Below are 26,262 nucleotides of genomic sequence, written 5' to 3'. Positions count from 1 at the left end.
CCTCACCCCTTTTTGACTTCTGTGATAAAATTGGGATAGTCCCGAGGGTGGGCGAAGTGGGAATTATTGCCCCCATTTTACAGCTGGGGAAACTGAAGCCTATGTATTTCCTACTTCACTTTCCCCACAAACCTGCATCTAGCCCCCGACCCCCTAACACGCACAGACCAAATACACACACATACAATGGGCCTGTTCCAGAATTTCAGTGTTAGGAAGGGCTTAAGAACAGTAATTTGGTTGAAAGTGGGCTCCATGGGAATTTGCCTTGACACTGCAATTCCCAGTAAGCTCGTCTTTTTTCCTTTTTGTTGCATATCACTAACAGCAAAGTTTTCTAAGGCTACTTTATACACATTTACATACGATTCAGAATACATCAATCGTTTCATGAAAAATCATTATAAAAGAGCTAATGCCTCCCTCAGCTACCACTTCTCAGAGTTGCCATTGTCTTAACCTCACCTAAAAGAAAAAATCTCAGGCAGGCCCGCGGGCCACCCCCAAAATTCTTGTGCTCTTGGGCCCCACCGAAAGGAGAAAGCACCGACAAGAGGAGTACTTAAATTCCCAGGCTCCGGGTCCCTAGGAGAGGTATTTCCCTTCACGCCCACGAATTTGTCATAGAGGGCGGGGCACCGGAGGCAACCCCCGCCAAATCCGGGGGGAGGGGCGAAGGTCAGTAGCGGCCTTCCTAAGGCTTTTCGACCCCGCCTTGCCTGCCATTCAAGTACCGAATTTTCTCAGTACTGGTTAAAGTTTCACATTGACCCGCCTCCGTCGCTCACCTGATTAGATGTTTATGAGTCAAAAGGCGGAGTCATGAGGGTGTCGAGAATTTATTGGTTGGTGTATACGCCTTCTACAGGGCACCGCCCCCACCTCGGGAAGCTCGCTCTTTAGTGGCTCGTCACCTGGTCCGTCTTCAAGGTTTCTCTCTCTGTATTGGTCCAGGATCCCGCCTGTCCAGTCCTTTGCTCGTACTCGTTGGTGACAGCGCCTAAAAGGACCCGCCTTTCTCCAGAGGATTGGCGGGTTAGTGCGCACAGAGCCCACCCTTGACGGTAGGCGGGTAGTCGTGCTATTGGCTGTGGCCCCCGCCCCAGGGCGAGGAGGAGGAGGAGGAGGGGCAGGAAGGTTTGGTTGAGCTGCAGCTGTTTGTCTGTTCGACACAGGCTTGGGCCCGACGGGGGAACGGAGCCCCAGGTACCGGGCTGATGGAGCCCGCAAGGGCAGGGGCGGAGGCGCCCGGGAGAAGAGAGCGCCCTGGCCTGAGGGCAGAGGCGGGTCTGGGCCTCAGTGAAGGGTTAGAATGGCCCACTGGAGAGGGGAGAAGGGGGCCGGGCCCCCGCAGGCCTAATGAGGGCGCTGAGGAGGGGGCCGGGCGGGCTGGGAGCCCGAAGTTGGTGAGTCCGGGAGGCGGCCGGGTGGTGTTGGCGGCCGGGCTTGGGTCGGCGCGGGAGGCCCGGGGCTCGTGTGCGGGCAGGGGCAGGCCTCACTGAGCGGCGCGGGAGAGGGAGGAGCTGGGGGAAAGGGACGGGGCGGCGGGTGAGGTAAGCCCATTCGCCGGGAGGTGAGGAGGGGTCAAGTCCGGCGCCCGGCCCCGGAGGAGCTCTCTCGAGATGTCTCATTGGAAGGGCCAGAGAAGAGCTCTTAGCTGGGTGAGAGAAATTCTTTTCAGGAAAAGCGATTATTATAAAAATAACTAGGGTGCCCCAGAGTTGAGCCGAGAAGGGTTTGGGTTCAGGGAGGGAGAACTGAGACAAGGGAAGAAAGCTTTCCTAATCTAGAAGACTCAGGGAGCTGGGGCAATGGAAGTAGGGCCTCGTATCAGTTTAGGGAGTTTATGGGAATACTGAAGGGTGGGCTGCAAGTACCCTTGGGAGTAGTAACTCTTGTTCCCATTAGTATGGAGATGTGGCAATTTTAAGTTTTTTGGTATTCCCAGGGTAGCCAGTAAGACAAAAGTAATTTTTTTCTGTAACTATTGGCTGTTCCAAATTCAGCCCCTAACACTTTCCCTTGCCCTCAAGCTGGTCTTGGCTGCAGTCTCTGTTACTTCTTACCTACTGTTTCATGACTGTGAAAAAGCTAAAAAGTTGGATTTGGGGGATGTTTGTTGGTTTCTTTCCAGCTTAATAATGTGGTCTATATTGGATGCCATATCTCTGACCTAGAAGTGGGGAATCAGTGATTCATTTTCTGCACTAGAAATGGGCTTAGGGATCCCCAGCTATCCAGAGATCTTCTGACCATAGTTGGTGAAACTTTTATGTCTCTTAGACTTGGGTATTTCCCAGGCAGGTAGTGGTTAGGTAGGACCAAGCTTGGAAATATGAGGTGATATCACTGAGGAAGGGATTTGGGGACAAGTGAGAAATTCCATTCCAGAAGGTTGGCATCACAACTGTTCTTTATCTACTTCTTCAGGAGCCCAGGTTTCTGAGCTATTAGAAGGTTGGGTCAGAGAGGCACTTAGGGAAGATGGTGAGTAGAGAAAAGATGGATTACTAAGACACAGGAGTCCCCTCCTATTTATGTTTAATGGCCTACTGACCTCCTTAGTCCCCCCATAGATTGGAGCTTATTTGATTTTCCCTTGTTATACTTCCTCCTTTTTCCCTTTTATACTACCGTATTTTATAACTACATTTCTTTTTAATTAGAAAAGTAATATGTACATATTTTTAAATATTCAACTTTTACAGAAGTGTAAAAAGTGTAAATCCTCCCACATATACCTCACTCATTTCATCCAGAAAGATCAGAGATAAGAGACAGCACATCAGACCAATCTTGCTTCGCTTTGGGGGATGTGCCACCAAAGGCAATTCTGTTTTCATGTTTTCCACCAAACTGATTTCTCATTCTTTCCAGTTTTCCCTTCTGAGATGATACTCTGTTATTCATTGTGCTCCTTTCACAGTTCATTTTGTCTTGCTTTTATCAAAGTCACACAAGCAGAGAGCTCTACTCTGGGTTATCCTGTACATCTTTACATACACCCCCTTGTGCATGGGTATCCTAGGAAATAGCCAATAGATGGCCTGCTTCTCTTTTATGGGCAGGAAAGAAACATTAACGTGAATTATTTTGTTTGGGAGAATTATTGGCATCTCTGCTAAAGTGAGGAATTTGAGACTTCTATCTTCTGGTTCATGGTCTCTGCATGTTCAGATTATGTGACTGTCCCTTCATTATCCTAAAAGAAGATGATGGGTCTCCTAAGGGGCCCCTGTATCTTTCTGTAGTGTTACATGAAGGCTCCAAATTTCTCTGGATATGAAATTGATTTTCCTCTAAATCTCAGCACAGCTGGGATGCTTTATACACCACCTTATTAACTGAATTTGTCCTTACTGGCTGTAGAAGCCCTTTAATGTGCCCAGCCTTTGTACAGTGCCCCCAGAAACCTTGATTGTTGTTCCCCCAGGAGCTTTTATTTTCTCTTCTGCAAAGCCAGTCCTAGAGAAGATTGTGTAGATGCATGTGTGTGGGGGGAGGGCTTTTTTTTTAATGCTCACTAGGCTTCCTACATCCTAGTGGTATCCTGTCCCTTTCTTCTTCTTTTTGTCTTTTCCACCTTCCTCATAGTCAAAGTCTACCTTCAAGAAATGATCTGGAATTGCTCCATGTTAAGTTATAAATAACAAATAGTCACTTAAAGTATTAATCATTCCAAGGGTTTTTGCTTCTTAACATGGAGCTAAGGAGTAGAATTATCAATATAGAATTTCAAACATAGATCTGGAGTTACAAAAATACTTTTGGAGAAGAGGGCTTTCCCATTGCCCTTGAAGTCATACCTCATATCGTCCAACTCTTAGTTTGCCCAGGAGCAAGGATTGCTCTTTGATAGTTTGCTTGTTTGTGTGCATTGATACGAATTTGACTTATGAGAGGGGGCATAGTGTAGAAGAAGCAAGTGTACAGCCTGCTCCCTAATCCTAAAGCATTTCAGATTAGAAAGTAACCAAAGTGTAAGACAGTGAATTTAAAATAAGGAAATGCAACAGCCTTCTAGGAGGAAGGATACCTTAAAACCCTACATAATACAATCCCACTTGTTTTAGAAAAGATTTAGCCCTTGACTGCACAGTAACTGAGCTGAATAAGGAGCTACCCAGGTGAGCAAAGTGTGTGCAAATTTCTGGGCCAGGTTGTAGTTTCTACTGAGGGGCAGTGGGTACCTTTTCAGTGTCCTCTAGGTCTGTGGTGGTATGATTTTTTTTTTAACTTGTGTTTCTTAAGTTCAGAAATTAATAGAGATAATGACCCAGTGTTTTTTGAACACTTCACATAACTGAAAATTCAGAGAACTTTTTTAGCCACTGTTGCTTCAGTGTTAGGTTGGAAGGGCAACATATTTAGTGTGATTAGGCCATCTGAGGCATAGTAACGGGTGACAGGAAAAGCAGTTAGCCCATGTGAGTTGCAACAGTACCTTGTGGCCTGGGTCCCAAGAGGGCCCTCCATCCAGGGGAGATCACAGAGAGGCAAGAGGGAGAATTGGTTCTCTGAGGCCTATTAAAAACATTCCCAAATGGAACTGAGTAAGAATCTATCCAGATGGCACAGAAGGGAAGGAGTAGATGGAGGAAGGAAGCAAGATTGCTTTGGCCTTAATTAATTTAGGGAGCATTTAATGAACACCTACTAGGGACCAGGTATTGTGCTCTGCTCTGGAGATTCAAGATGACTTAAAAAATAGTCACACTTAGTGAGAATATCATAGTTTAGCAGAGAAGACAAACACAATTAGCTCATATAATGTAATGAATGCTGCAGTAGAAATAGTCTTAATACTCTAGGATCCCAGAAGCAGTGATGAATCCTGCTGGAGTGAGAGAGTAGTCATGGAATTTCACAGAGAAGGTGGCATTTGAGCGTGGCTTTAGAAGGTATCTTAGGAGTTTGCTAGGCAGTCTAGAGTGGGGAAGGGCATTCCAGTCTTTCCTAGGTCAATAACAGGGAGTTTGTAGTACCATGCTAATAAGAGATAGGTATGCTTTTTGCCTCTTGGGGAACTACAAGGGAGAAATGTAAGTGGGGGAAGTGGAAGGACTCTCATTTAAGCCAGTGACTCCCTGGTTAACATTGGATGAACACAATGAAAGCTGAGCCAAGTAGTGGAACTCAGTTTAAGATTTTGGTAATTTGGGGTCTAAACAAAGTTGGAGAGTTTAAGGTACTTACTGGCTTCTGCTCTATCTTCCCTACTCAGTAAATCTCACATTAATCACAAGGCACACTGAATCGTGCGGAAATTACCACTGCTTTCCTGACGCCTTCCATTGAATTGCTTCTATTTCAACTGTCCTGGCAGGGGTTGGTCAAGACCGTCTAGAGAGGCATAGTAATGAGTGAGTCCTTCTGTCAGAAAAATAAAGGGCTGGATCCCAGTTCCCAGGGAAGGCCTGGGCCTTCCTAACTTGTTTTTAGTTCCCAAAGGAAGTGCTTATCTAAACTGAATAGAGGCAGAAACTTTATCCAGTCTAAGCTCTTGTTCCTCTCCTGGTGCCTTTGGATTTCAGTTCAGAGTTTAGCACCTCCTGCTTCCTTACGAGGTGTGGTGGTACAACAGGAGCCAGAGTTCCTGACTAGGAGTACTGGCTAGCTAGGAGATTTGCTAAGCGGTTGTGGGGTAGCTTGCTGTATGGTAACACCTGGTAGGTTGATTGATTTGCCCCAGTTTCCTCACCATAAAATACAGAGACTAGACCAGATGACCTCTAGACTGCCTCTTATCTGGCAAACTGAACTTATAGGGCTGACATTTGGGAGTGGGCTAGACTCTAGTGGCTCTGTACCTGGAACTCAGTCTCTATTGATAGATGACAGACTTCTAGAGGCTTCATACTTAGTTGGCATAGTGACCCAAAGCTACCAAGTAGAAAGGGACCTGAGGAATGGAGTTTTGCCCTACCTGGGATTGGCAGGCTGAGGAACTTATCCTATTCATATTTTCCTGTGCTGCTGGGAGAGCTGCCCACACTAAAGAAGTTACCCCTCATCTTCCACGTCCCCCTTTCCCAGTGGGCTGATGCCATGGTCGAGCCTTGATCCTCCCTAGTTAATGGTCATTTGATAAGCCATTCTTGTGGAAAGTTAAGTCTGATTTCTTCTCTTCTGAACTGAAAGGGTTGAAGAAAGAAAAACTTCCTTGGGGAGGAGGGTAAAACTCAGTGATATAGCACATGCTTAGCATGCATGAGGTCCTGAGTTCAATCCCCAGTACCTCCATTTAAAAAAAATTTAATTAAAAAATAAATAAACGTAATTAGCACCCCACCCCAAAAAATGAAAAGAAACCTCCTTCTCCTTTTTTTGCCTCCAGTTTGAAGGTAATAATCATCACACTACATGACTGGTTGGCTGTGGTTTATTTTTGCCTTTGGATGGGTCGTTTGCCCACTGTCAACTCTTAGCAAAAAAAATCACCATCAGAGTAGAAATCAGTTGAGTCTTATATGTATTATTCCATTTCTGTACCCCTGAACTTTTGAAAGTCCAGCTATTGCCTAAGAAACATAATACCCCTATAAACATGTTGGGATTAAAGATAAGGCACAGAGATGACAACCCATCAATTACTGTGAACAGAGAAGGTAGGACATACCCTTGAGTTAAAACTTTGGGGTAGAGGTAGTCTCCTCTAATCCAGTAGTTACTAATCTGACAATTCAAGAAAGTTTGCTGATTGCCGATGGGCTCTGGCTTGACTTAAAATCTGTGAGGGTTAGTGACCAAGGGCTTTGCAACCCTAGTGTCTGACTGTTTCCTGTCTTCACACTTCTCCAACTCCCTACTGTTTTCCCAGGCCTAGCATGATGTGTTTGCCCATGAGAATTCAGTCTCTTCTAACTCCCATATATTGTAGAGCAGTAACATTAAGGCTTAGTGTTCTGCCCCTTGAATCACGTGCTTTGGTAGATAAAAATGTGAGGGAGTAAGTCGAAGAATCTAGTAACTTTCCCTGTTGTTTCTTAAGAGTAGAGAATGTGTATGGCACCTAAAGGAAACTTTATCAGCTTATTTGTAGGGTTTTTTTCCTATTATGTTATCTGTTTTAGAGTGTAGAGTTATGATGGCCTATCTTCTTTTCCTATGAAATAATGTATATGAAGTACTACATAAATGTTTTAAAAAATAATTCATCCTCACAGATTCTGAGAAGTCAAGACCTAAGAGAAACAGATATCTTAAATGTACCCAGAACTTTGGGATTGAATTCAAATTCTGCCTTTTGCTACTTTCACCTATTATCCTCCCCACCCCACCCCCACATCCTCACAGATAAGGAAACTAAGGCTCAGAAAGGCAAAGGGAGTGAATAGTCTGAGATCCCAATGGGTTCATTGCAAAGCAGAGAATAAAACTCAGGCTTGCCTGATTGCAAAGCCCTTACCATTGTGTGGGACTGCCTCTGTCGGCTTTGACTTCCCATTTTCATAATTGCTCCCTAACTTTAGTAGCAGGGTTGGAGAACCTCTGACCCCTGGAGAGCTATATTCAGCCCTCATCTTAATTTCATCTAGAAGTGCTTTAGTAGTAACCATAGCCTATAGGCTGGCCAGAGACTGGCCTTCCTGTTAACCCATCTTGCAGTGTCAGACATCTCCAAAGCACTGTTTCTGTATGTCCTTGTTGTTTATCTGTCTTATAGATAATAGTGTGTATCTGTTAATACCAAATTCCTAATCCAAAGCAATGTTTTCTAAACTTTTTTTGGTCATGGCATTTTAAAAAATTTTTTTCTTTACTTCGTAATTCATTGTGTGTACATCTACCCACAAGTGAAACATTTTCGCAAAATAATTCTTATGCTTATTATTTACAATACATTTGACTTTTTTTCTTTCTTTCTTTCTTTCTTTTTTTTTTTTTTTTTTAATAATACTGATCATGATCCACCAAGTGATTTCAGGGTCACTGTTGGCTTACAGCCACAATTGGAGAAACAGTGCTTTAAAGGTTTGAGAATGGAAAGAGCTAAAGAACTGTGACTAGTGGTTAAGAAGTGAGTTAATACTGATTCTTGCAATACTAGTTCCCAGGATTTTGGATTTAATAGACCAATTATTTAAATTTTGGCGTTTTTATTTTTATACATAAAACAAGGTTATTTAGAAAGCCTATCAACACTATTTTTTAAAAGCACTAAAAAAAAACCTAGTTATATGGGAAACTAAAAATATATATTTCCTGTTAGAAAAGGATTATGTAGAATGAAAAAAATCTGAATCCTTCACATACCACTCTCCTCAGAGGGAGGTAACCACTGTTAACAGATGAGTCTGTATCTTTCCATACTTTTTTCTCCGTAGGATTTTGTTTTGTTTTATAGAAATAGGATCAACCATGTGTTTTGTTCTCCAGTTTATTTTTAACGTTAACAATAGGCCTGAGAGGTTTATCCATGCAATAAATATATATTTACCTCTGAAAGAAAATTGATGCTGAGAAAGTAAGAAGTTAGAAATCTTAGAAAGGATATTTTTAAATTGAATAAATTTAGCTTTATGAAAAACTTGCTATGTCATTTTTCTTTTAATCATTTTATCGTAGACTAGTGAAAACTTCACAAAGTGGCACATGTATATCTAGATTCTTAGAACTCATTGACCTAGGAGACTACAAAATACCCAGTAGGATCAGAGTAATTTCTTACATTCCTCTGTCTTAATTAGTCTACTTTGGGACTTTTCTGAGTTCTCACTTCTGTCTCATTCCTCTGTTAACTTCCTCTTTATACTTTTTTTTCTTGTTTTTTTTTTCCCTCTATCTCATATCATGGCTTTTAGAAATATATTGATAACGACTAATATTGAGAAATTTAATATATTAAATTGATCTTTTCTGTGAATCAGGGCCTCTAAATGACATACCTACCTTATTATTTATTAGCACTATGCTAAATATATCTTTCATTTAATCCTCATGGCTACTTTATGAGGTAGGTTTTTTTTCCATTTTATAAATGCAGAAGGTAAGGCTCAGGCAGAGAAATTTTCTTGATGTTATATTCATAATGATTAGTAGCTTAATAATCATTGAGCACTTTTTGTCAAATATTTAGGTTCTTTGTATATATTATCTCACTTAATCCTCACACCAACCTTATGAAGTAGATGCTCATAAGGCTATTAACCCATTTTACAGATGTGGGAGTAAATACACAGATAGATTTAATAACTTGTCCCAAGTTTCACAGCTAGTAAGCAGAACTATAAAATAAATCCAGTGAATTGGACTCCACAACCTGTGTTCCTCTGCATTGCCTCCTGTATGGTTTTTCTATCTTTTATTTTCTGTCTTGTCTTCATCTAGGATTGCAGAGATTTTTAACCCTGATTTGACTCCAAAGCAACTTGCTATAGTGACAAAAATGTTTCCCCCTATATGTCAGAGTATGTTTGTGGAGTCAACAGAATTAACCCTAGAGCAGGGAAAGAGTCACTTGAACAAGCAAAGTACAACCCAAGCAACACTTAGGTTTTAGAGAGGTTTTGCATGCTCTGATCATGCTGACATTTCTTTGAATCTTATAGTTCATTTCCCCTCAGAGTCAACATGATATGTGTTCAGGTTTGGATGATGGGACACTCAGAGTCCCAACTTTTCTGTCTCCTCCTCCACCACCAGCTGTCCTAGCCACTTGGAAGGTAGAGAAGGTGATTAGTTCTATTCTTTCATCAAATATTTATAGCTTGAAGACTTAGCCCCTATACCATCCTCTAGAGACTTTTGCATGTATTGAGAAGGTACCTTCTTTCTCTGCCTGTAATTTGGAGGGCTACAGCTGTTGGGCCCTTTTAGTGTGGAGGGTAGTCTAATCCCTAGGCACCAGGAGGACAGCTGCAGGTTGAGAGCAAGTCAAACTTTCTGACTCAGAGTTTCAGGTTCGGAGAGGTGGCAGAAGCAAAGTGAAGAATTAATACTGAATGTGTTCTCTTGGTTGTGTTTCTATACTAACCTTTGACCAGAAATGAGAAAAGATAGATTTTTTTTGATAATTGGACCTTGATTAGATTTTCATACTGAACGTGGGCTCTTGGTTGTGTTTCTGTACTTACTTTTGACCAGAAGTGAGAAAGGACACATTTTTTGGTAATTAGACTTTGGTTAGATTTTCAGAAATGTCGAGAAGAATGGTCATGTATGAAGGATATAGAACAGAAGCTACCCTCCACTGAGGAGGGGTGACTTGTCTGACACCCCTAGAGTAAATCTCTCATTTTGAAAGCTAGAAAAAAGAGGAGAGTAAAAAAAGACAGTATCAGGACACCAAGGAGTTAGCAGGGATCTAGTGTCCTTGTGGGTGGATATGGGTGTTTTAACTAAAAAGTTGATCACTTTGCCTTTCTTTGAAGACCTGTTCGGGAATGAATGGGAGGTTAAAAACTTCTCTCACACGATTTTTAGTCTCCATTTCAGCAAACTCTATTTTAGATGCAGTTCTTATTTTACTGTTTCCCACTCTTACCACTGAGTGTCTGCTGTCTAGGTATAACCTTTTAATGATGGGTGATTATAAGAGTTAAGTCCTCATGGGAGCAAAGAAATGAAGAGATTCTATCCTTTCTTTAAAAAATGATTGCAGCTGTAATGGCCCTGTGTTTAATTTTGCCCACTTTTTTTCTTGCAGGACTGTTGAAGCCTGGAAGTCCCCTCCCCTCCCCCCTCCCCCCTTCGCCGCTTTGTGGCATCCCCCTCCCTTCACCCTTTCCCACTCTGATAATCTAGCCATGACTAGCAGAAGCACAGCCAGGCCCAACGGGCAGCCCCAGGCCAGCAAAATATGCCAATTCAAATTGGTCCTGCTGGGTGAATCTGCAGTGGGAAAGTCTAGCCTGGTATTACGTTTTGTCAAAGGGCAGTTCCATGAGTACCAGGAGAGCACCATTGGAGGTGAGTACCTCAGGGAGAGAAGAGGTTCAATGCTTAGAAAGGCTTTGAAGGGAGATATAGGGACCTGATTGTGGAACTGGCCCTCTTGGCTCCCTGAAATGGAAATCCTTTGTGAAACAAAAAAATTGCCATAATGCCAGAAAGCAGGTATATGTTCATCCTCTTACTTCCTAGAAGGTTAGAAAGGTTGGCCTTTGTGCACCAAGAAAACCACTAATTTTCTATCACAGTCTGTTTTCCTCTTCCTACTCTCATCTTTATGCCAGTGAAGTTCAGTTGAGTGTCATCTTGAGCAAGGTTGGTTTGGGGCAGTGACTCATAATCAGAGATGTACATTAGAATCACCTGGAGACCATTTTCATCCCATGCATGCTTGGGTCCTACCCTCGATCTACTGATTAGTATTGGGGGTAGGGTTAGGTTGGTGATGGTATAGACATGTATGTTTGGAAAAGCTCTTTAAATGATCCTGATGCACATATCTGGTAAAATAGAGGCTGGAACTAAATACAAAAGATAAAGGACATCTGCCTTTTCCACCTTTGCTACCTTCTCCCTGCCACTACCCCAAAATAGGGTGCTAATTCAATAAAGGATCTTTTGCGAATTCCCATGTCTTTCTTCCCCACTTTTATTAGTCACCTTGGAAACGTGTTCTTGGACCAACAGAAGAAGATATGAAAAAGTAGCAGCCAAATAATATTGATAATGGTGGGACCTCACATCAGGCTTTAAAATCTTCTAATCAGTTCTTGATGTGACTTTTTTCTGAAACTTATGATCTCTGTCATCATCTTACTCCTCTGTTTTGGTTGGAAGAGGGATGACTCTGGTATAAGTGCCAGTTCTTCTTTCTGTCCCTCAGGATTTATGACGTGCCCCCATTCCTTAGCTAGAGAGACTTCTGACAGGAAGGACTTAGCCAAGAGCAGCCTTAGTTCTGGTTCCAGGACCTGGAGGAGAATGCTAAGCCTTTCCTATAGGTGAATAGCCTGGGTGGTGACCGGTCTTGGACTGAGAGTGGAGATATTTTGAGGAGGGGGTGGTGGGATCTTCTCATTCATCCTTCCACTTAACAACAACTTCTCCTCCATTCTCTCATTCATAGCGGCCTTCCTCACCCAGTCTGTTTGTCTAGATGACACAACAGTCAAGTTTGAGATCTGGGACACAGCTGGGCAGGAGCGGTACCATAGCTTGGCCCCCATGTACTACAGAGGTGCCCAAGCTGCAATTGTGGTTTATGACATTACTAATCAGGTAAGTGGGCTGAGAAGATTGTCCTTGCTTTTATTTATAGGAATTAAATTAGGTGGGGGAAAGAAAACTGGTTCTTAAAATAGCAAAATAAGAATACAAATTATGCTTCCAAGTGCTGAGAAGACATAGGTAATGAATTGTCAGACACAGGTGGTTTCAGTGAGTGAAGGCTGCTTAGAAGAGGTGAGTTTTAAGACTGGTTTTTGAAGGTGATGGGCCTGGATCGGCAGTCATTCCAGCCCATCCATTCTCATCCTCGTGTTTTCCTAGGAGACCTTCGCCCGAGCAAAGACATGGGTGAAGGAACTACAACGACAGGCCAGTCCTAGCATCGTTATTGCCCTGGCGGGGAACAAAGCTGACCTGGCCAACAAGCGCATGGTGGAGTATGAAGTAAGATGGCCATAGAGTCCCTCTCTAACACTCTCCCTCTGTGCTTAGGACCTCTCTTTTCCAAACCTGCCCTCTCTGAAAACGTCATCTGAGGACATTCATCATCTCATTCCCCAGTTCTGCACCAAGTTAAATACAGCAAAACTGTGACCCTAATGCCAGCCAGGAGATTTTAGAGGAGTCAGAAGACAATTCCAGAGCAAAGGGGTAGGGAAGTACCGGTACCAGCTGTGGGAGTACCAGCTGTGGGGGTACCAATGTGAAAACAGGAAAGAGGGAGCAATTGAATTTGAGGTAAGGGACTATTCAAGTGTCAGAACTCGAAAACCCCCAACCAGCTTACCTTCTTCCCCATAATTAAGATTCCTGACCTCTGTTTGTGGGATTAAGTGGGCTAGACCCTGGGTTATCCTTGAGGGAGTCATCACCAAAATATGGGTCCAGGGCCAGCTGGCTCAGAGGGGCAGTTAAGGGAGGGAACCTAGGATATTGGCTAGCTCTGGTGCTACATGGGAGTGGAAAGGCAGTACTTGTTCCTGCCCTGCATTCTGAGCACCAGTCCACCCCACCCCTTTCAGGAGGCCCAGGCGTATGCAGATGACAACAGCTTATTGTTTATGGAGACTTCAGCCAAGACAGCTATGAACGTGAATGATCTCTTCCTGGCAATAGGTAAGGTCAGAGCAGCATCTTAACTTTCCATGTGACCCTCTGTCCTACCACTGCAGCTTAAGACCCCTCATCTTCAGTGTAGTTTACAGTGAACCCGCCCCCCTGCAGAACATCCCCTTTCCCTCGTTCCCCTACTTCTCCCCCACCCAGTAGTCTTTTTGGGAGTATCAGTAAAATTGACCATGCTTTGTTCCCTTCTGTTTTTATCTCTAGCTAAGAAGTTGCCAAAGAGTGAACCCCAGAATCTGGGGGGTGCAGCAGGCCGAAGCCGTGGTGTGGATCTCCATGAGCAGTCCCAGCAGAACAAGAGCCAGTGTTGTAGCAACTGAGGGGGTGGCTAGCAGCAAACAAGCACGGAGCTAGCACGAGAGCTAAGAAATAACCTCCATCCCCACCCCTCAGCACACAGCCCCTATGGTAACAGCACACTGAGCCCTGGCTCCAAGGGCTGCCTCCTGACAGCTCCGTCATGGCACTTTTTAACGCTTCAGCAACCAACACCAGGCAGCTGTTGCCACTGGCCTCCTACCCCTACTCTGGGGCTTGGGGGTCAGATCCCCCAGGACTTACCTTCCAAAACAAACTTTCTTCACTTTGTATTATAGGTGCAAGACAGTGACCTACTTATCTTTCCTCCTCCTCCTCCCCATTTTTTCAGAAAACATTTTTTGTCTCCTGCCCCTTCCCCTTCTGCTTTTGGTCAATCTCTGTTCTTGATCCCTTTTTCCTCCTCTCCCCAGGATGGAGAAGGTGGTGAATCCAGGAACTGAAGGAGTTTTCTACTTCAGTCACATTAAGGGCCCTGGGGAAAAGTAAGGTGCGGAGCAGGAGGGAGTAAGGAAACGTTTCCTTTTTGTTTTTATTTGGTTGGAGTTTCTCATATTTGAAAACACTGCAGTATCCGTGAGTTGGTCTTATGGAGGGTGTTTCTAGGTGGAGGTGAGAATGGGAAGGCAAGCTCTTGGGCACCAGGCTGGAGTCATGTTGTTAGCTAACTGGGAGGAGGAGGTGGAGACGTAGTGTCATCTGTGGCTCTGGCATTCTTCTAAGGCCTCCTTTCCCCTCACCCAGCCTCTTAGGTAGCTTCTCCCCCATAGCGGGGGAGATTCTGGACCCTAGAGTCCTCCAAAGAATCTTCACTGGTTGCCTGCATCTTTGGCTCTGCTGTGATCTAAATGGAGGAGGGACCAGTTTCTGATACCCATCCTCTGACCTTTACATATGCATTTTTTCCCCTCTCTGGCCTTCAGATGGCCTCAGCCCCAGCCACTGTATCCCCCTGCAGTTTGCACTTTAATTGATGGTAGTTCAGTTGTGATATTTGTTTTATGGGGGTTTTGATTGATTTACCTGCCCTCTACTCCTTTTAGTTAAATGGAATCTGAGGTGTATGTGAGGTTTGGGGAGGGGCTGTAGAGAACAGTACTGGTGGCAGCTACTCAAGCCCAATCTCCACTGCTACCTTCCTCCAACTCTGATTCTTACCTCACCTGTATTCTTACCATCCTAGCTCTTGGGTATAGGTTTGCCTTTCCTGGGGAATCACTGAGCAACTGAAGAGGAGTCTCAGGACAGCATAGGCCATGGTAGGGGAGTGAAGAGGAGTCAGGCAAAAGGGAGGCATTTTCTGTCCTTTCCCAGGGTTCCCATTCAATTTGATCCACCAATTACCATGTCTTTTCTACTTCCCTGTAAATAGATATGATCTTTATTCCCACTGTACAGTCTGTTCTGTCCCCCATCTCCCTATTTCTTTTCTTCTTTGTTAGTATCTTCAGTTTGGTTCCTCCATGATATCCCCACCCCCCATACAACCAGTGGTTTAATCCACACACCACTAGGGGGTAGTACCATAGAGGCCTACATGTGGCTCCCTCATATCTTAACACCTGTTCCTGTGGACAGGGTATGACTGGCACTGAAGGTCCCTCACGGTGTCTCACATCCCAGAGGATGGTTGTCCTTTTAAATCTCTAGCCTCTTTACATCCCTCATCAGGAATTTTAGGATGGCTTTGGGAAGCCATCAAGGCAAGAGAGAACTTTCAACTCCTTCTCGTTCTAACCCAGAGTTTTGGGACTGTTGGGGGAAGTAAGGAGAGGCCATAGTGACCCAGGATTGGAACCTTTCTGCCCTTTCGGCTTCCAGACTGCCTCCTGTCCCAGAGCAGCTGAGAAATCCAAGAAGCTGAGCTTCTGGAGGACCCAGCTTAGGTTCTTCCACTTAGGCCTCAATTCCCTTCCTTTTCCAGGGGCAGCCTTAGTTCCCGTGGCCCTGAAACACACAAACATTTTCCCCTTTCCCAGCGCCCACTAGCACCAAAAGCACTCAGTGCATCCCTACAAGTGGAAGAACTAGGATGGCTCTCTTAAGCCTCTTAGAAATGAAGTTCTTTGTCTGCACAGCTTTCCTTGTGGAGCAGGAGTAAAAATGTTTCATTGCCTTGGGGCTGGGAAACCATTTCTCCAGGCTTCTTCTTCCCTCCCCGCCCCCCCTTAGGAACAGGATTGGCCTTAGCTTCTGGGCCTGTCTGCTGCCTTCCATCTACTTCCAGCTCTTCTGCTTTCCTTTGAGCTCTGTTGGGCTTGGGGGAATCTTAGTTTTTATTTCCCAGCTCTTCATTTTTTTTCTTCTGATCTTTTTTTTAAGCGGGGAGGCTTTTTTTTTTTTTTTTTTTTTTTTTCCCCTGAGAAAGCATTTGCCTTTTCCCCCCTTTCTCCTTCTCCCAACATAACAATCGTGGTAACAGAATGCGACTGCTGATTTACCGATGTATTTAATGTAAGTAAAAAAGGAGAAAAAAAAAGTGTACTGGAGTGTTTCTTTTTCTTTTTATTTATTTTTTCCTATTTCTCCATCTGATACTAGAAATTTGGAAGGAAGGACACCCAATAATGTTTATTGAATCAGAAACACCCTCCCTTGTGTCTTGGTACCACCATATTCCCGCTAATCTTTTCTTGAATAGTGAGGTAACCCAATTTGGAAATAGCCCATTTATTGCTGTTTAATAGCTCCTGTTCCCAGGCCACTAGAGACCTCATCAAATCTGACCCTAGTTTGTTTATTTAGGCCATCTATACAGAATGAATATAAGGGAAAGGGTGGTGGTCTATAGACCTCTGGCAGACAACTGATGAAATTGGAGGAAGAGGTGATATTTATAAATGCTTTGAAGTATTACTCAAAGATTTATGTGCAGCTTTCTAGGGAGAGGGTCCACAGCCTTAATTAGTATCTCGGGGTCTGTGACCTAAAGAACTTTTTTTTTTTTTTTAATCACTGAATGTTTTTGATTGATCATGTAGTTTCTAACCCAATAGGAAAATTTCAACAGGAAATTCTGCTCTTGTTTCCTACCATACTTGAAGCCCTTCAGTCCATCACAATCTAAGTGGAAGTGGGTGGGGGATATTGATACAGAGAAAAGATTAGGTATGGTTGCAGAGGGAGTTTTAAATTCCAAAGAATCTGAAGGATAGGAAAGACAGAGTCAAGTATTCTGTTCCATCTCTGCCAGCTTAACCAGCTGTGGCTTTGATCAAGTTACTTAGCCGCTCTTTGCCTCCGTTTCTTATGTAAAATGAAAAAAAAAGTTGAGGTTTAAAAGGTCAATTATATAAAGCATGTGTGTGGCTTTTTATAAGGTGACACTGTTATTAGGCAGAAGTCTCATCCATGGCTTCAGACAGTCCCTAACTGACTTCTTTGTATACTTGGGCTGAGCCCTGTTTCTTAAGACTGGTGGGAGAGGTTGGGCATCAGGCCTCTTTGATGATTAGTTTATATACAGTTGAGTTGGGAATCATTTTCCAAAAACTTTTTCCAAAATCACCTTTTCACTGTCGGTTCCCTTTTGTGTATATCTCTTAGTACTCCCCACACAGCTCCTTGATTCGTAGTAAAAGCTCAAGTTCAGTTGAGAGCAGAAAGGGAGCGGAAGTGATCTTCCAAAATTAAATAAGGCCGTCACTTAAACTAAGGTTGTAATTCAACCTTCTAGTCTCTAGAGGGCAGTGTGGGATACGTTTGCAGCTAGCTAATGACAAATTCTCCGCACCAAAAGATAAAAGGGTAATTTGCAAACAATTTCTATTAGTGTTCTTTATTCTAAGATTATGAGCAATTATAATCTTCCTACTTTTGAATGTTGAAAATGTCATTTATTTTATTAAATGGCAACTAAGCAAAATAAAGATGGCTATTGAATGTTGCTTCTATAATTTGAGGGAAACTTCAACTAGTCCAAGGAATCTCGAAGTCTTTGAGCCACTTATTTAGGCCTCATTTCTGCCCTCATTTCTGGATATAAGAGACTCGAGCGCTTGATCCTGTTTTCTCTAAAAGACAAACAGGGCTGTTGTAATTGCAACACAGACGTTTGTCAAAAACAGGGTAGAGGCCGAGCTCACCACCGGGAGAAAAGCCAGCTGGATCCCGAGGTCTCTAGTGAAAGCACCTTGTGTCTCTGCCGGGGCGGGGGCATCTCTTAGCCCAACCTTTGGAGTCCTTGTCACCTTCCACTGCCTGGGTTCCGGACATTGTGAGGGTCCCATTCATCCTCTAGCGGGAGGTGGAGACAAAAACATCGCTCCTAGCTCGGAGCCCAGGGGGCGCCCCGCCAGCATTAGCCTCCGGGAGGCGGTCACAGCAGCTGGGAGGTGGCCTGCAGCCCGCCAATTGCTGAGGGGTGAGCCGAGGGGCGAGAGTGGTCCTTTACTCTGGCCCTACGTCACGGCGCTGCCCCCGCCCCTTCGCCGGCAGCTGCTGGGCCGGGCGGGTAAAACAGCCACCGTGTGGACTGCCGCCGAACGGGTAAGGAGGCTTGGGCCGAGAGAAGGAAAAGGAGGAGGCAGGGCTAGTAACCCGGGCGGGGGTCTTGGCACCCAGAGCGCTCCGAATACCACGGACAACAGAACCGCCAGTACCCGCCTCCACTCCCGCTAGCCGGGTGCTCCTGGGGCCGCGGGGTGTTGCTATAAGACACTTGGGCCAGCTGCTGGGCAGTAACATGGGACCGGGTGCTTGTGCCCTGGTGCTGGTTATATCCATATTCTAACTAAAGTGCCCCCTGGGAAGTGACTGGCTACCACCTGCACAGGGGGGTGACATTGTGTTTTGAAGGCTGTCTCTCCCAACCTGGGACACTGGACTGATCACCTGCAGGTCAGTCCTATTTGCACCGCTCCAGTTTTGTTCTAATGGGTTGCTGGGATTGAGGGTAGGTGGAAGGAAGTGAGGGTCCCAAGGTACAGGAGTAAAATGCAGACTCTATTCCAACGCCTAGCTCCCTCACAGTCTCTCTGCCCGCCCCCGTCTTTAGCATCTCATCAGCAATTCTGACTCGTACCCCTCCCCACTTTGGCCCTGCTGGGGTCAGTGATCTGCTCAGTGCTGTGAAGAAGAAACTGCTGCAGGCAGGCCAGAGCAGGAAAATTACCTTCTTCCTTCTCTAGCCCATCCCCTGACACCCTGGCCATTAACTTCTCAACTTGCTGAGCTCATTGGAATGGCATAGACAAGGTAAGGGTGGGAACCCCAGGTTGGGGTCCAGTTCCCAGCAGGGTTCAATGTTTATTTTTTTAGGGTGGGTGGAGGGATGACAGGGAAAGGCCTTCAGTGACAGGGTTATTACTTGTTTGCTCATCACGTCAGCTCTGCTACGCAGATGTCATTTCATAGATGAGGACACAAGTTCAGAGAGGCTTGGTATCTTGCCCAGGAACAAGGCTGGTTAATGGTAGGGCTGGTTTCACAAATGCAAGGCAGTTTAACTTCAGAATCCAGGCTTCTTTACCCCATTAGGCTGCCACTACCTTTTTTACCTTTTTTGTCCCTGTTTAAGTAGTCTGCCCCTCAGTTGTCCTCTGCTGACTTCAGAAAAAATAAACTGGCAAACTGGACAATAGACTTTTGGCCCCCAGACATTGTTCTCTGTAGTGGACAAAGTAGAGAGTGGAGGATGGGAGACAGGTGATTCTAGGAGACTCCACATAGACACCGCCTCCCATTCCTTTCCATCTTGTCAGCATAGTCTGTCTCCGAAGTGCTCCAGATTTTCTCTAAGGCCCATTTGGACCCCCACTTCCATCCTTTGACCTCATTGCCACAGAAAAGTTTTCCCCATTTGTCCAGAGAGTTCCTTGCTGAACTCTGTGTCTTCCTCCCATTCCCTCAGTCATCACCTCCCAGGACTCCCTATCTTGATCCTGGAATCTTCCTCCTATCCTAGGTCTGCCACAATGCTACTGCTGCTGCACAGAGCTGTAGTCCCAGGGCTTCGACAGGCCTGCAGGTAGGCCATTCATTTCTAGGACTTGTTTCCAATCTCATATCTCCTAATCCCCCACCCACCTCTCCCTACCTTTATGAATGTTATCTTATCTGCCAGATAAGATTGTTGAGGTAGTAGCCAGGGAGGAAAGGGAAAGCCACATCCCACTTGTCCCACCCATCCTGGGAGAAACTAAGTCCCAACTAAAGGAACCAATTGCCAACCAGGGAGAGGTACACCCTGGGCCTTCCTCGGCCCTTTCTTAAAATCAGGAGTAGTGTGCCACTAAGACCTCTCTCTCTTCCAGACTCAAGTCAACCCCCTCAAGGTTCTGCATACAGGCCTGCTCTACAAATGATTCGTTTCAGCCCCAGCACCCCAGCCTCACCTTCTCTGGTGGTAACTCCAGCACCAGGGGTTGGAGAGTCATGGGAACCCTGCTAGGCCTCGGTGCAGTGTTGGCCTATCATGACCATCGGTGCAGGGTAAGTAGGGAAGGAAGCGACTTTACTGTCAGAACAAAGGGGGCCTAGTGAACTCCCCAGGCAACCTAGGCTTTATTTACCACAGAGCCCATGGACACTGTCTTCGTGTGCAGTAGAGATGGAACCCATTACCTCCATTTCCCAGTGGCCACATTTTGTGGATTGGGTCAGAGTGAGCTAGAGTGATTTCTTCTTAATATTCTGTTCCCTTTTGCCTCACCCCTGCCCTGACTGCAGGCTGCTCAGGAGCCACCACACATATACACGAGGGAGGAAGTGAGATCCCACAGCAGCCCTGAGACTGGGATCTGGGTGACTTTGGGCTCTGAGGTCTTTGATGTCACAGAATTTGTGGACCTACACCCAGGGGGGCAATCAAAGCTGATGCTAGCAGCCGGGGGTCCTCTAGAGCCCTTCTGGGCCCTCTATGCTGTTCACAACCAGCCCCACGTGCGTGAGATACTGGCTCAGTACAAGATTGGGGAGCTGAGCCCCGAAGACAAGGCACCCTCCACCTTGAAGACCTCTGACCCTTACGCTGATGATCCTATACGTCACCCAGCTCTGAAGATCAACAGCCAGCGCCCCTTTAATGCAGAGCCCCCTCTTGAGCTGCTGACAGAAAACTACATTACACCCAACCCTATCTTCTTCACCCGGAATCATCTACCTGTACCTAACCTGGACCCAGACACCTACCGCCTGCATGTAGTAGGGCCACCTGGGGGTCAGTCCCTCTCCCTATCCCTGGATGACTTGTACCAGTTCCCCAAACACGAGGTCACTGTCACTCTGCAGTGTGCTGGTAACCGGCGCTCTGAGATGACTCAGTTCAAAGAAGTAAGAGGTCTGGGGTGGAATGCAGGGGCTATTAGCACTGCACGCTGGGCTGGAGCACGGCTCTGTGATGTGTTAGCCCAGGCTGGTCACCAACTCTCTGAAACTGAGGCCCATGTCTGCTTTGAGGGACTGGACTCAGACCCCACAGGGACTGCCTATGGAGCATCCATTCCTCTGGCTCGGGCCATGGACCCTGAAGCTGAGGTCCTGCTGGCATATGAGATGAATGGGCAGCCTCTGCCTCGTGACCATGGCTTCCCTGTGCGGGTGGTGGTTCCTGGTGTGGTGGGTGCCCGCCATGTTAAATGGCTGGGCAAAGTGAGTGTGGAACCAGAGGAAAGTTACAGCCACTGGCAGCGGCGAGATTACAAAGGCTTCTCTCCGTCTGTGGACTGGGACACTGTAGATTTTGACTCGGCTCCATCTATTCAGGAACTTCCTGTCCAGTCAGCCATCACACAGCCCAAAGATGGGGAGACAATAGAGTCAGGGGAGGTGACTGTGAAGGGCTATGCATGGAGTGGTGGAGGAAGAGCTGTAGTCAGGGTGGATGTGTCTCTGGATGGGGGCCTAACCTGGCAGGTGGCTGAGCTGGATGGAGAGGAACAGCGCCCCCGAAAGGCCTGGGCCTGGCGACTATGGCAGCTGCAAGCCCCTGTACCACCTGGGAAAACGGAATTGAACATTGTTTGTAAGGCTGTAGATGACAGCTACAACGTGCAGCCAGACACGGTGGCCCCAATCTGGAACCTGCGAGGAGTGCTCAGCAACGCCTGGCACCGTGTCCATGTCCATATCGCCCCATAGAAGGTGAAATGGAACCATCTACTCTTCAGAATCACCTTCTCAACCCCTTTCCACATCCATCCTTTGGCCTCATTACCACAGAAAAATATTTCCCTCTACCTCTCCATGTCTTGGATCACAACCCTGACTATGCCTTCCTAAGCCACACAAACATACACACCACACATTTCCACCCAGGCATCCACCCTTCCTTTGACACTGTATTATATACTCCTCCTGGCTACTAACCCTGTGCCAGGAGGTGAGAGCTGTTGGAGCAGAGGACCAGAAGTGGGAAATTCTGGAAATAAGCACTATTTTCTCTACCTACCCTATCTCCTTTTCTAATGCTCATCACCACTGAAGCCTTATTTTGCTTTTCTTCTTAGGGTCTTCAGAGAATGTGTGAGAATATGTGTAAGAAAACTGTATACAATTTTTTACTGCCTCTGTAGTTTGCCAGGGGTTGTGAGGGGCTCAACCCTCTTCTTTTATAGTTACACTTTTCTAAATACTTCAATAAAGTATCTGTTTAAGACTACCACTATGAAAAAGCAAAAAATAAAAAGTGACTTCTGGGACCTCTTGAGGCTAGAGTGAGCACGTTGCAGGAAGGAGATTCAGTGGTACTGGGATGTCTAGTGAGACAACCCAAACAAAAGGTGGAGGGGAGGGGAAAAGGAAGCAGTACAGGGAAATCAAGAAATGGGGTTTCTTTCTCTGATGTCTGTCGGCATCTGCAGGGCTGCTTAGGTGAATGACCTCAGGATATCCCCCCAAGAGGAAAATATTTTAAATTCGGCATCCTTAAGGTCCTCTTCCCCCTCCCCCGCAATCCCTACGCACTTGGCAGGAAAGGCAAAGAATGCTAAGAGGTTAAAATCAATATTGTCTTAGGACAGGCAGAGACAAAACTTGGCACTAAGAGCAGATGTGGTAGGACAAGTAGGGCGTCCAACGTGGCCTAGTTTGCAAATTAGATGGAGGTGAAGGGGCAGCGATTGTTACGCTCTGCCCGGGACCGCGCCTTTAGGACTCGAATTTTTCGGCGCTCGGCTACTCTCCCCTAGCTCTTCCATCTCTCCCCAGCAGTCTCCAGGGCTTGGGGGCGCTCGGTGTTCGGCCACGCCGCCTGTCGCCTGGTGGTGGGGCCGGAAGTTGTTCGCGGGAGGGGGGAAGGTTGTGATGGGGGGGGCTTATGGGGGGGGGCCGTCCCTCCTCAGGTGAAGCCGCTGATGGAGATGGAGCCGCCGCCGCTGCTGAACGCCCGGATGCCGCCTCCGGCCCGGCTGCGGCCACCTCAGTGACCCCACTCCCCCCGCACTGGGCCGCCCGGGCCAGAGTGGGGGACCGCCGCCGCCCCGCCCCCCTCTCCCCCAATACCGCCCCCTCTCCCTCACCGCCCCCCCAAGCCTGCGCGCGCGCGGAGCTGCCTCAGGTGAGTGAGGGGCGGGGCTTGGGCGAAGCGCGGGGGCGGGGCCTCTGTGGTCGGGGGCGGGGCCTGAGGGGCTTGGGAGTAAAGCGCGGGGAGACGTGGGCGGGGGCCAGTTGGGTAGAGGGTCGCTGGGTGGGCTGCGGCCCGAAGGAAGAAGCTGTCATGGGGGAGTTTGACGCGAGGCCACAGGGTTGAGAGGGAGGTAACAGAAACCAAGGCAACCTAAAAAGGCGGGAGACTGGTCAAGGCTGAGGACCGAGGACAGGCAGGAGCTGGCGTGCGCGAGGCTCCTCTCGGGGTACGACTTGGGTAGAACAGAGGAACAGGGCGGAGAAGGCATAATTAGACAGGGTACCTGGGCAGAGAAGCTAGAGACCGGGGATTTGGTAGAGAAGGTTAGAGTGAAAGACATAGGCCGAAGTGCGAAGATCTGGGAGGCAATGAGCCGAGTGGGAGAACCATGTAGTAGAGAACAAAGTCCGGAATGGAGTGAAAAGTGCTGTCTGGAGTACTGTGTAGGGTGAGAAGTCTGGGGAACCTGGGAAGGAAGAGATTCACTGCATAAGACCTCCAAGAAAGAAATGTAACAGAGAAAGTCCTGGGGCAGACAACCAGAGAGAACAAAAGACCTTGAGAAGCAGGTCTGAACTAAAACAGCCCTCCCTGTACCTCTTCACACAGACCCATTCCCAGTTATTTTCTTCCCCTTTATCTAATAGAATTGTAGATCCTCACTACCTTTGATTTCTGTGCTTTTTTTTCCCCTCTCTAATTATGAATGGCCCTATCGGGTGACAGTGGAATATTTAATGGGAACATAGACCTAAATATGAGATGTTTAGGAAATATAGTACCCCATTTCCCCCTCCAAGGTCAAGAATTTACTAATTCTGCTTCCAGGAAGATTTGATGTATTACCAACCACATTGTGTCAAATTTTGCACACCTTCTTTCGCCTCAGTCCCTTCTCTTATAAGCAAAACTGTCTACTGTTGTGACTCTTACCCACCCCCACTTACATGTTTGATAGCTGCAGCTGTGCCCCAGTCTCCCCAGTATGAGCCCTCAAAGCATCAAGGGTGAGCTTGGTATATTTTTGACTTGCTCACAGGTCAGCTCTAAGCCTTCTAACATCATAGCCAAGCAGAAGACTCTGGAGGCCTGGCTGTTTTCCCTTACTGCTACTTGTTCACTTTGCCTATGTGAAGGTACATGTTCATATCCTTAGGAAGTATTAAAAACAGGTATCTCACTACCTAGAATATTTCCACTTAAAGATAACTAAAATTCTGAGGACAAGACGAGATAAAAGGCCAAATCAGACGCTGTTTGAAAGTATAGCATCTTGTTTGGTAGGGGTTGCTGGGAATTCCTCACCTCCTCATGGGTCTGCCAGTGGGTCCTTGAATCTTGCTTTGCAGTGTGCAGAGGACTTCAGCCTTCCCCACTAACAGCCTAATTCAGAGAATCCAGACAGCTCCGTGGGTCATGAGAACAGTCAAAAGAGTGGCTCCTTAGTTAAAAATAAAGTCTTAAAAGAAGAAAATAACCTTACTATGGGGAAGCAGGAGAGGTCTCTCTAGAGTAGGCCCCAGGACAGTGGGAGCTGTCCTCAATTTGGCAGCTTCAGAATCATATCTTGTCCTAATCAATAGATGCTGAGGTCTCAAGCACAAAGCATGTTTTCATTGCCCACTGAGTGCAGTTAGCTGAATTGTAGCTTCTGGGCGGTCCCCTTACTCTCAGTAGGTTAAGGGTAAATCATGTTTCAAGACTTGGCTCAGAAATAAGTCCTGACTTTTTTTCAGTAAAAATGCAACTGAAAATTTATTCCTTATTTCCTCTTAGTATATAGTCAGTACTTCCCAGCATGGGAGGAACATTATCCTATCTTTTATCCTACCTTCCCCACCCAACATCCACAAAGAAGTTATTTTCTCTCAGACTGGCCATCTCTTTTCTCAACACACACACAGAATAGTCAAGGAAAAATAAAGATAAGTTATTGTTGGACAGGTACTTCCAGCCTCATTTTACTCTGTAGGAACAAATAAGAGTGTGGGGCCCTGTGCATGTAGACAATGTCACAGGCAGAGGGACTCTCTTTGTTGGTCTCTTGACCCTGCTGGCAAAGGCTCTGAATTCCAAGCTCTTTTATTTGCCTCCTTTTCTCAGAAGTTGTGGATTCTGTATTGGGAACAGAGACAGGTTCAAGGTTTATCAGATGAAAGCACCTAAGAAAAGACAGTGCTGATGTGAATGGCCTGGTCCCCACCCTCTTGGGGGAGGTGGGGAGCATCAACCTTGTAGACTCTCTGGAATACTGCTGGTCTAATCCTTGAGCCAAGGAGCCCTGTTCCTACCTTAAAGAGATGTAGTGAGAGTCTAGGTTGACTTTTTCCTCAGGCCCATAATCTCTGAAAGCAGACATGGGAAGGAGAGGGTTCTTTCTTTTCCCATCATAAACCTGTATTTCTAGTTCAAGGATTTAAGTCACTGAGATGCAAACCCCAAAACTGTTCATTTCATTACTCAAGAAAGAGGGCAAGCAGAGTAGCCCCAAACCTTACAGTTGTGGCAAGATTTAACTTTGTGCTGTAGTAGAAAGAACCCGACTGGTTACCTGGGTGCTATTTGTCTTACTTCTATTGCTAACCAGATAGGGGACTCAGAGCTTAATTTCCTCTTCTGTTAAAAACCAAGAGATTGGATGTCATCTCTCAACTCCATTCTAGCTCCAGGATTCCCTAGGTCCTGGAGTAGCCCTGCCCCAGACCCTCCACATGAAGAGAGGCTTACTAAATTGGATTGTCAGAGCAAGATTCCTTGTTAGCCGAGGAGCCTGAAAACATCTTTTTCTGGCCCAAACAACAGTGAGCTGCTTTGGTCAGCATGCATTAGGGACTTCTGGCCAGGACAGCCACCAAAAGCAGTTGTTCCTGTCTCTTCCACCTTTTTGCCACCCTACACCAACCAGAATAGTTAATTGAGACTTCCGTGTCATTTCAGACTTCACTTGAGAGAGCAAACCGTTTTGGGCATCACCTCAAATTGAACTGTCCTGCTCCACTTTCATGACCCCTGCCCAAACATGCAGCTGAACAGCGTGACTTTGTGGGGCCTTTCTATAGAAGCAGGGCTTGTGTACTCAAGGGTATACCCAAAAGACTCAAAGTATCGTCTCATGCGCATCACACCTAGTGATT

General features: G+C 46.2%; 2 protein-coding genes across 6 annotated transcripts; both read left to right on the top strand.

Annotated features, from left to right (window-relative positions):
• Positions 1-1,105: 1,105 nt before the first annotated feature.
• On the top strand, positions 1,106-15,921 carry RAB5B (RAB5B, member RAS oncogene family). The gene is made up of 6 exons (XM_010976891.3): positions 1,106-1,206; positions 10,649-10,911; positions 12,020-12,171; positions 12,442-12,564; positions 13,143-13,236; positions 13,450-15,921. The coding sequence occupies exons 2-6, from the start codon at positions 10,749-10,751 to the stop codon at positions 13,563-13,565; spliced, it is 648 nt and encodes a 215-aa protein (XP_010975193.1). The 5' UTR covers positions 1,106-1,206; positions 10,649-10,748; the 3' UTR covers positions 13,566-15,921.
• A 1,978-nt stretch (positions 15,922-17,899) lies between these two features.
• Positions 17,900-22,165, top strand: SUOX (sulfite oxidase). Of its 5 annotated transcripts, none has more exons than XM_010976888.3 (5): positions 17,900-18,051; positions 18,693-18,759; positions 19,469-19,531; positions 19,818-19,995; positions 20,233-22,165. In XM_010976888.3, exons 3-5 carry the CDS (start codon positions 19,479-19,481, stop codon positions 21,640-21,642), a joined length of 1,641 nt encoding a protein of 546 aa, XP_010975190.1. In that variant the 5' UTR covers positions 17,900-18,051; positions 18,693-18,759; positions 19,469-19,478; the 3' UTR covers positions 21,643-22,165. The 5 variants fall into 5 exon arrangements, with proteins under 5 accessions (XP_010975190.1, XP_031319527.1, XP_010975189.1 ...); XM_031463667.2 differs by having other exon boundaries at positions 18,617-18,759; XM_010976887.3 differs by having other exon boundaries at positions 18,560-18,759.
• Positions 22,166-26,262: the final 4,097 nt, after the last annotated feature.

The sequence above is a fragment of the Camelus dromedarius genome, chromosome 11 (assembly GCF_036321535.1).
Source record: "Camelus dromedarius isolate mCamDro1 chromosome 11, mCamDro1.pat, whole genome shotgun sequence".
Taxonomy (NCBI): Eukaryota; Metazoa; Chordata; class Mammalia; order Artiodactyla; family Camelidae; genus Camelus; species Camelus dromedarius.
This window is presented reverse-complemented; position numbering and strand designations above follow the sequence as displayed.

Bases quoted from the DNA above. Each gene is read 5' to 3' on its own strand.
- RAB5B (XM_010976891.3), top strand. From the start codon at position 10,749: ATGACTAGCAGAAGCACAGCCAGGCCCAACGGGCAGCCCCAGGCCAGC. The intron at 10,912-12,019 runs GTGAGTACCTCA...TCTCATTCATAG, and splicing joins CCAGGAGAGCACCATTGGAG to CGGCCTTCCTCACCCAGTCT. The intron at 13,237-13,449 runs GTAAGGTCAGAG...TTTTATCTCTAG, and splicing joins TGATCTCTTCCTGGCAATAG to CTAAGAAGTTGCCAAAGAGT.
- SUOX (XM_010976890.3), top strand. From the start codon at position 19,479: ATGCTACTGCTGCTGCACAGAGCTGTAGTCCCAGGGCTTCGACAGGCC. The intron at 19,532-19,817 runs GTAGGCCATTCA...TCTCTCTTCCAG, and splicing joins GGGCTTCGACAGGCCTGCAG to ACTCAAGTCAACCCCCTCAA. The intron at 19,996-20,232 runs GTAAGTAGGGAA...CCCTGACTGCAG, and splicing joins ATCATGACCATCGGTGCAGG to GCTGCTCAGGAGCCACCACA.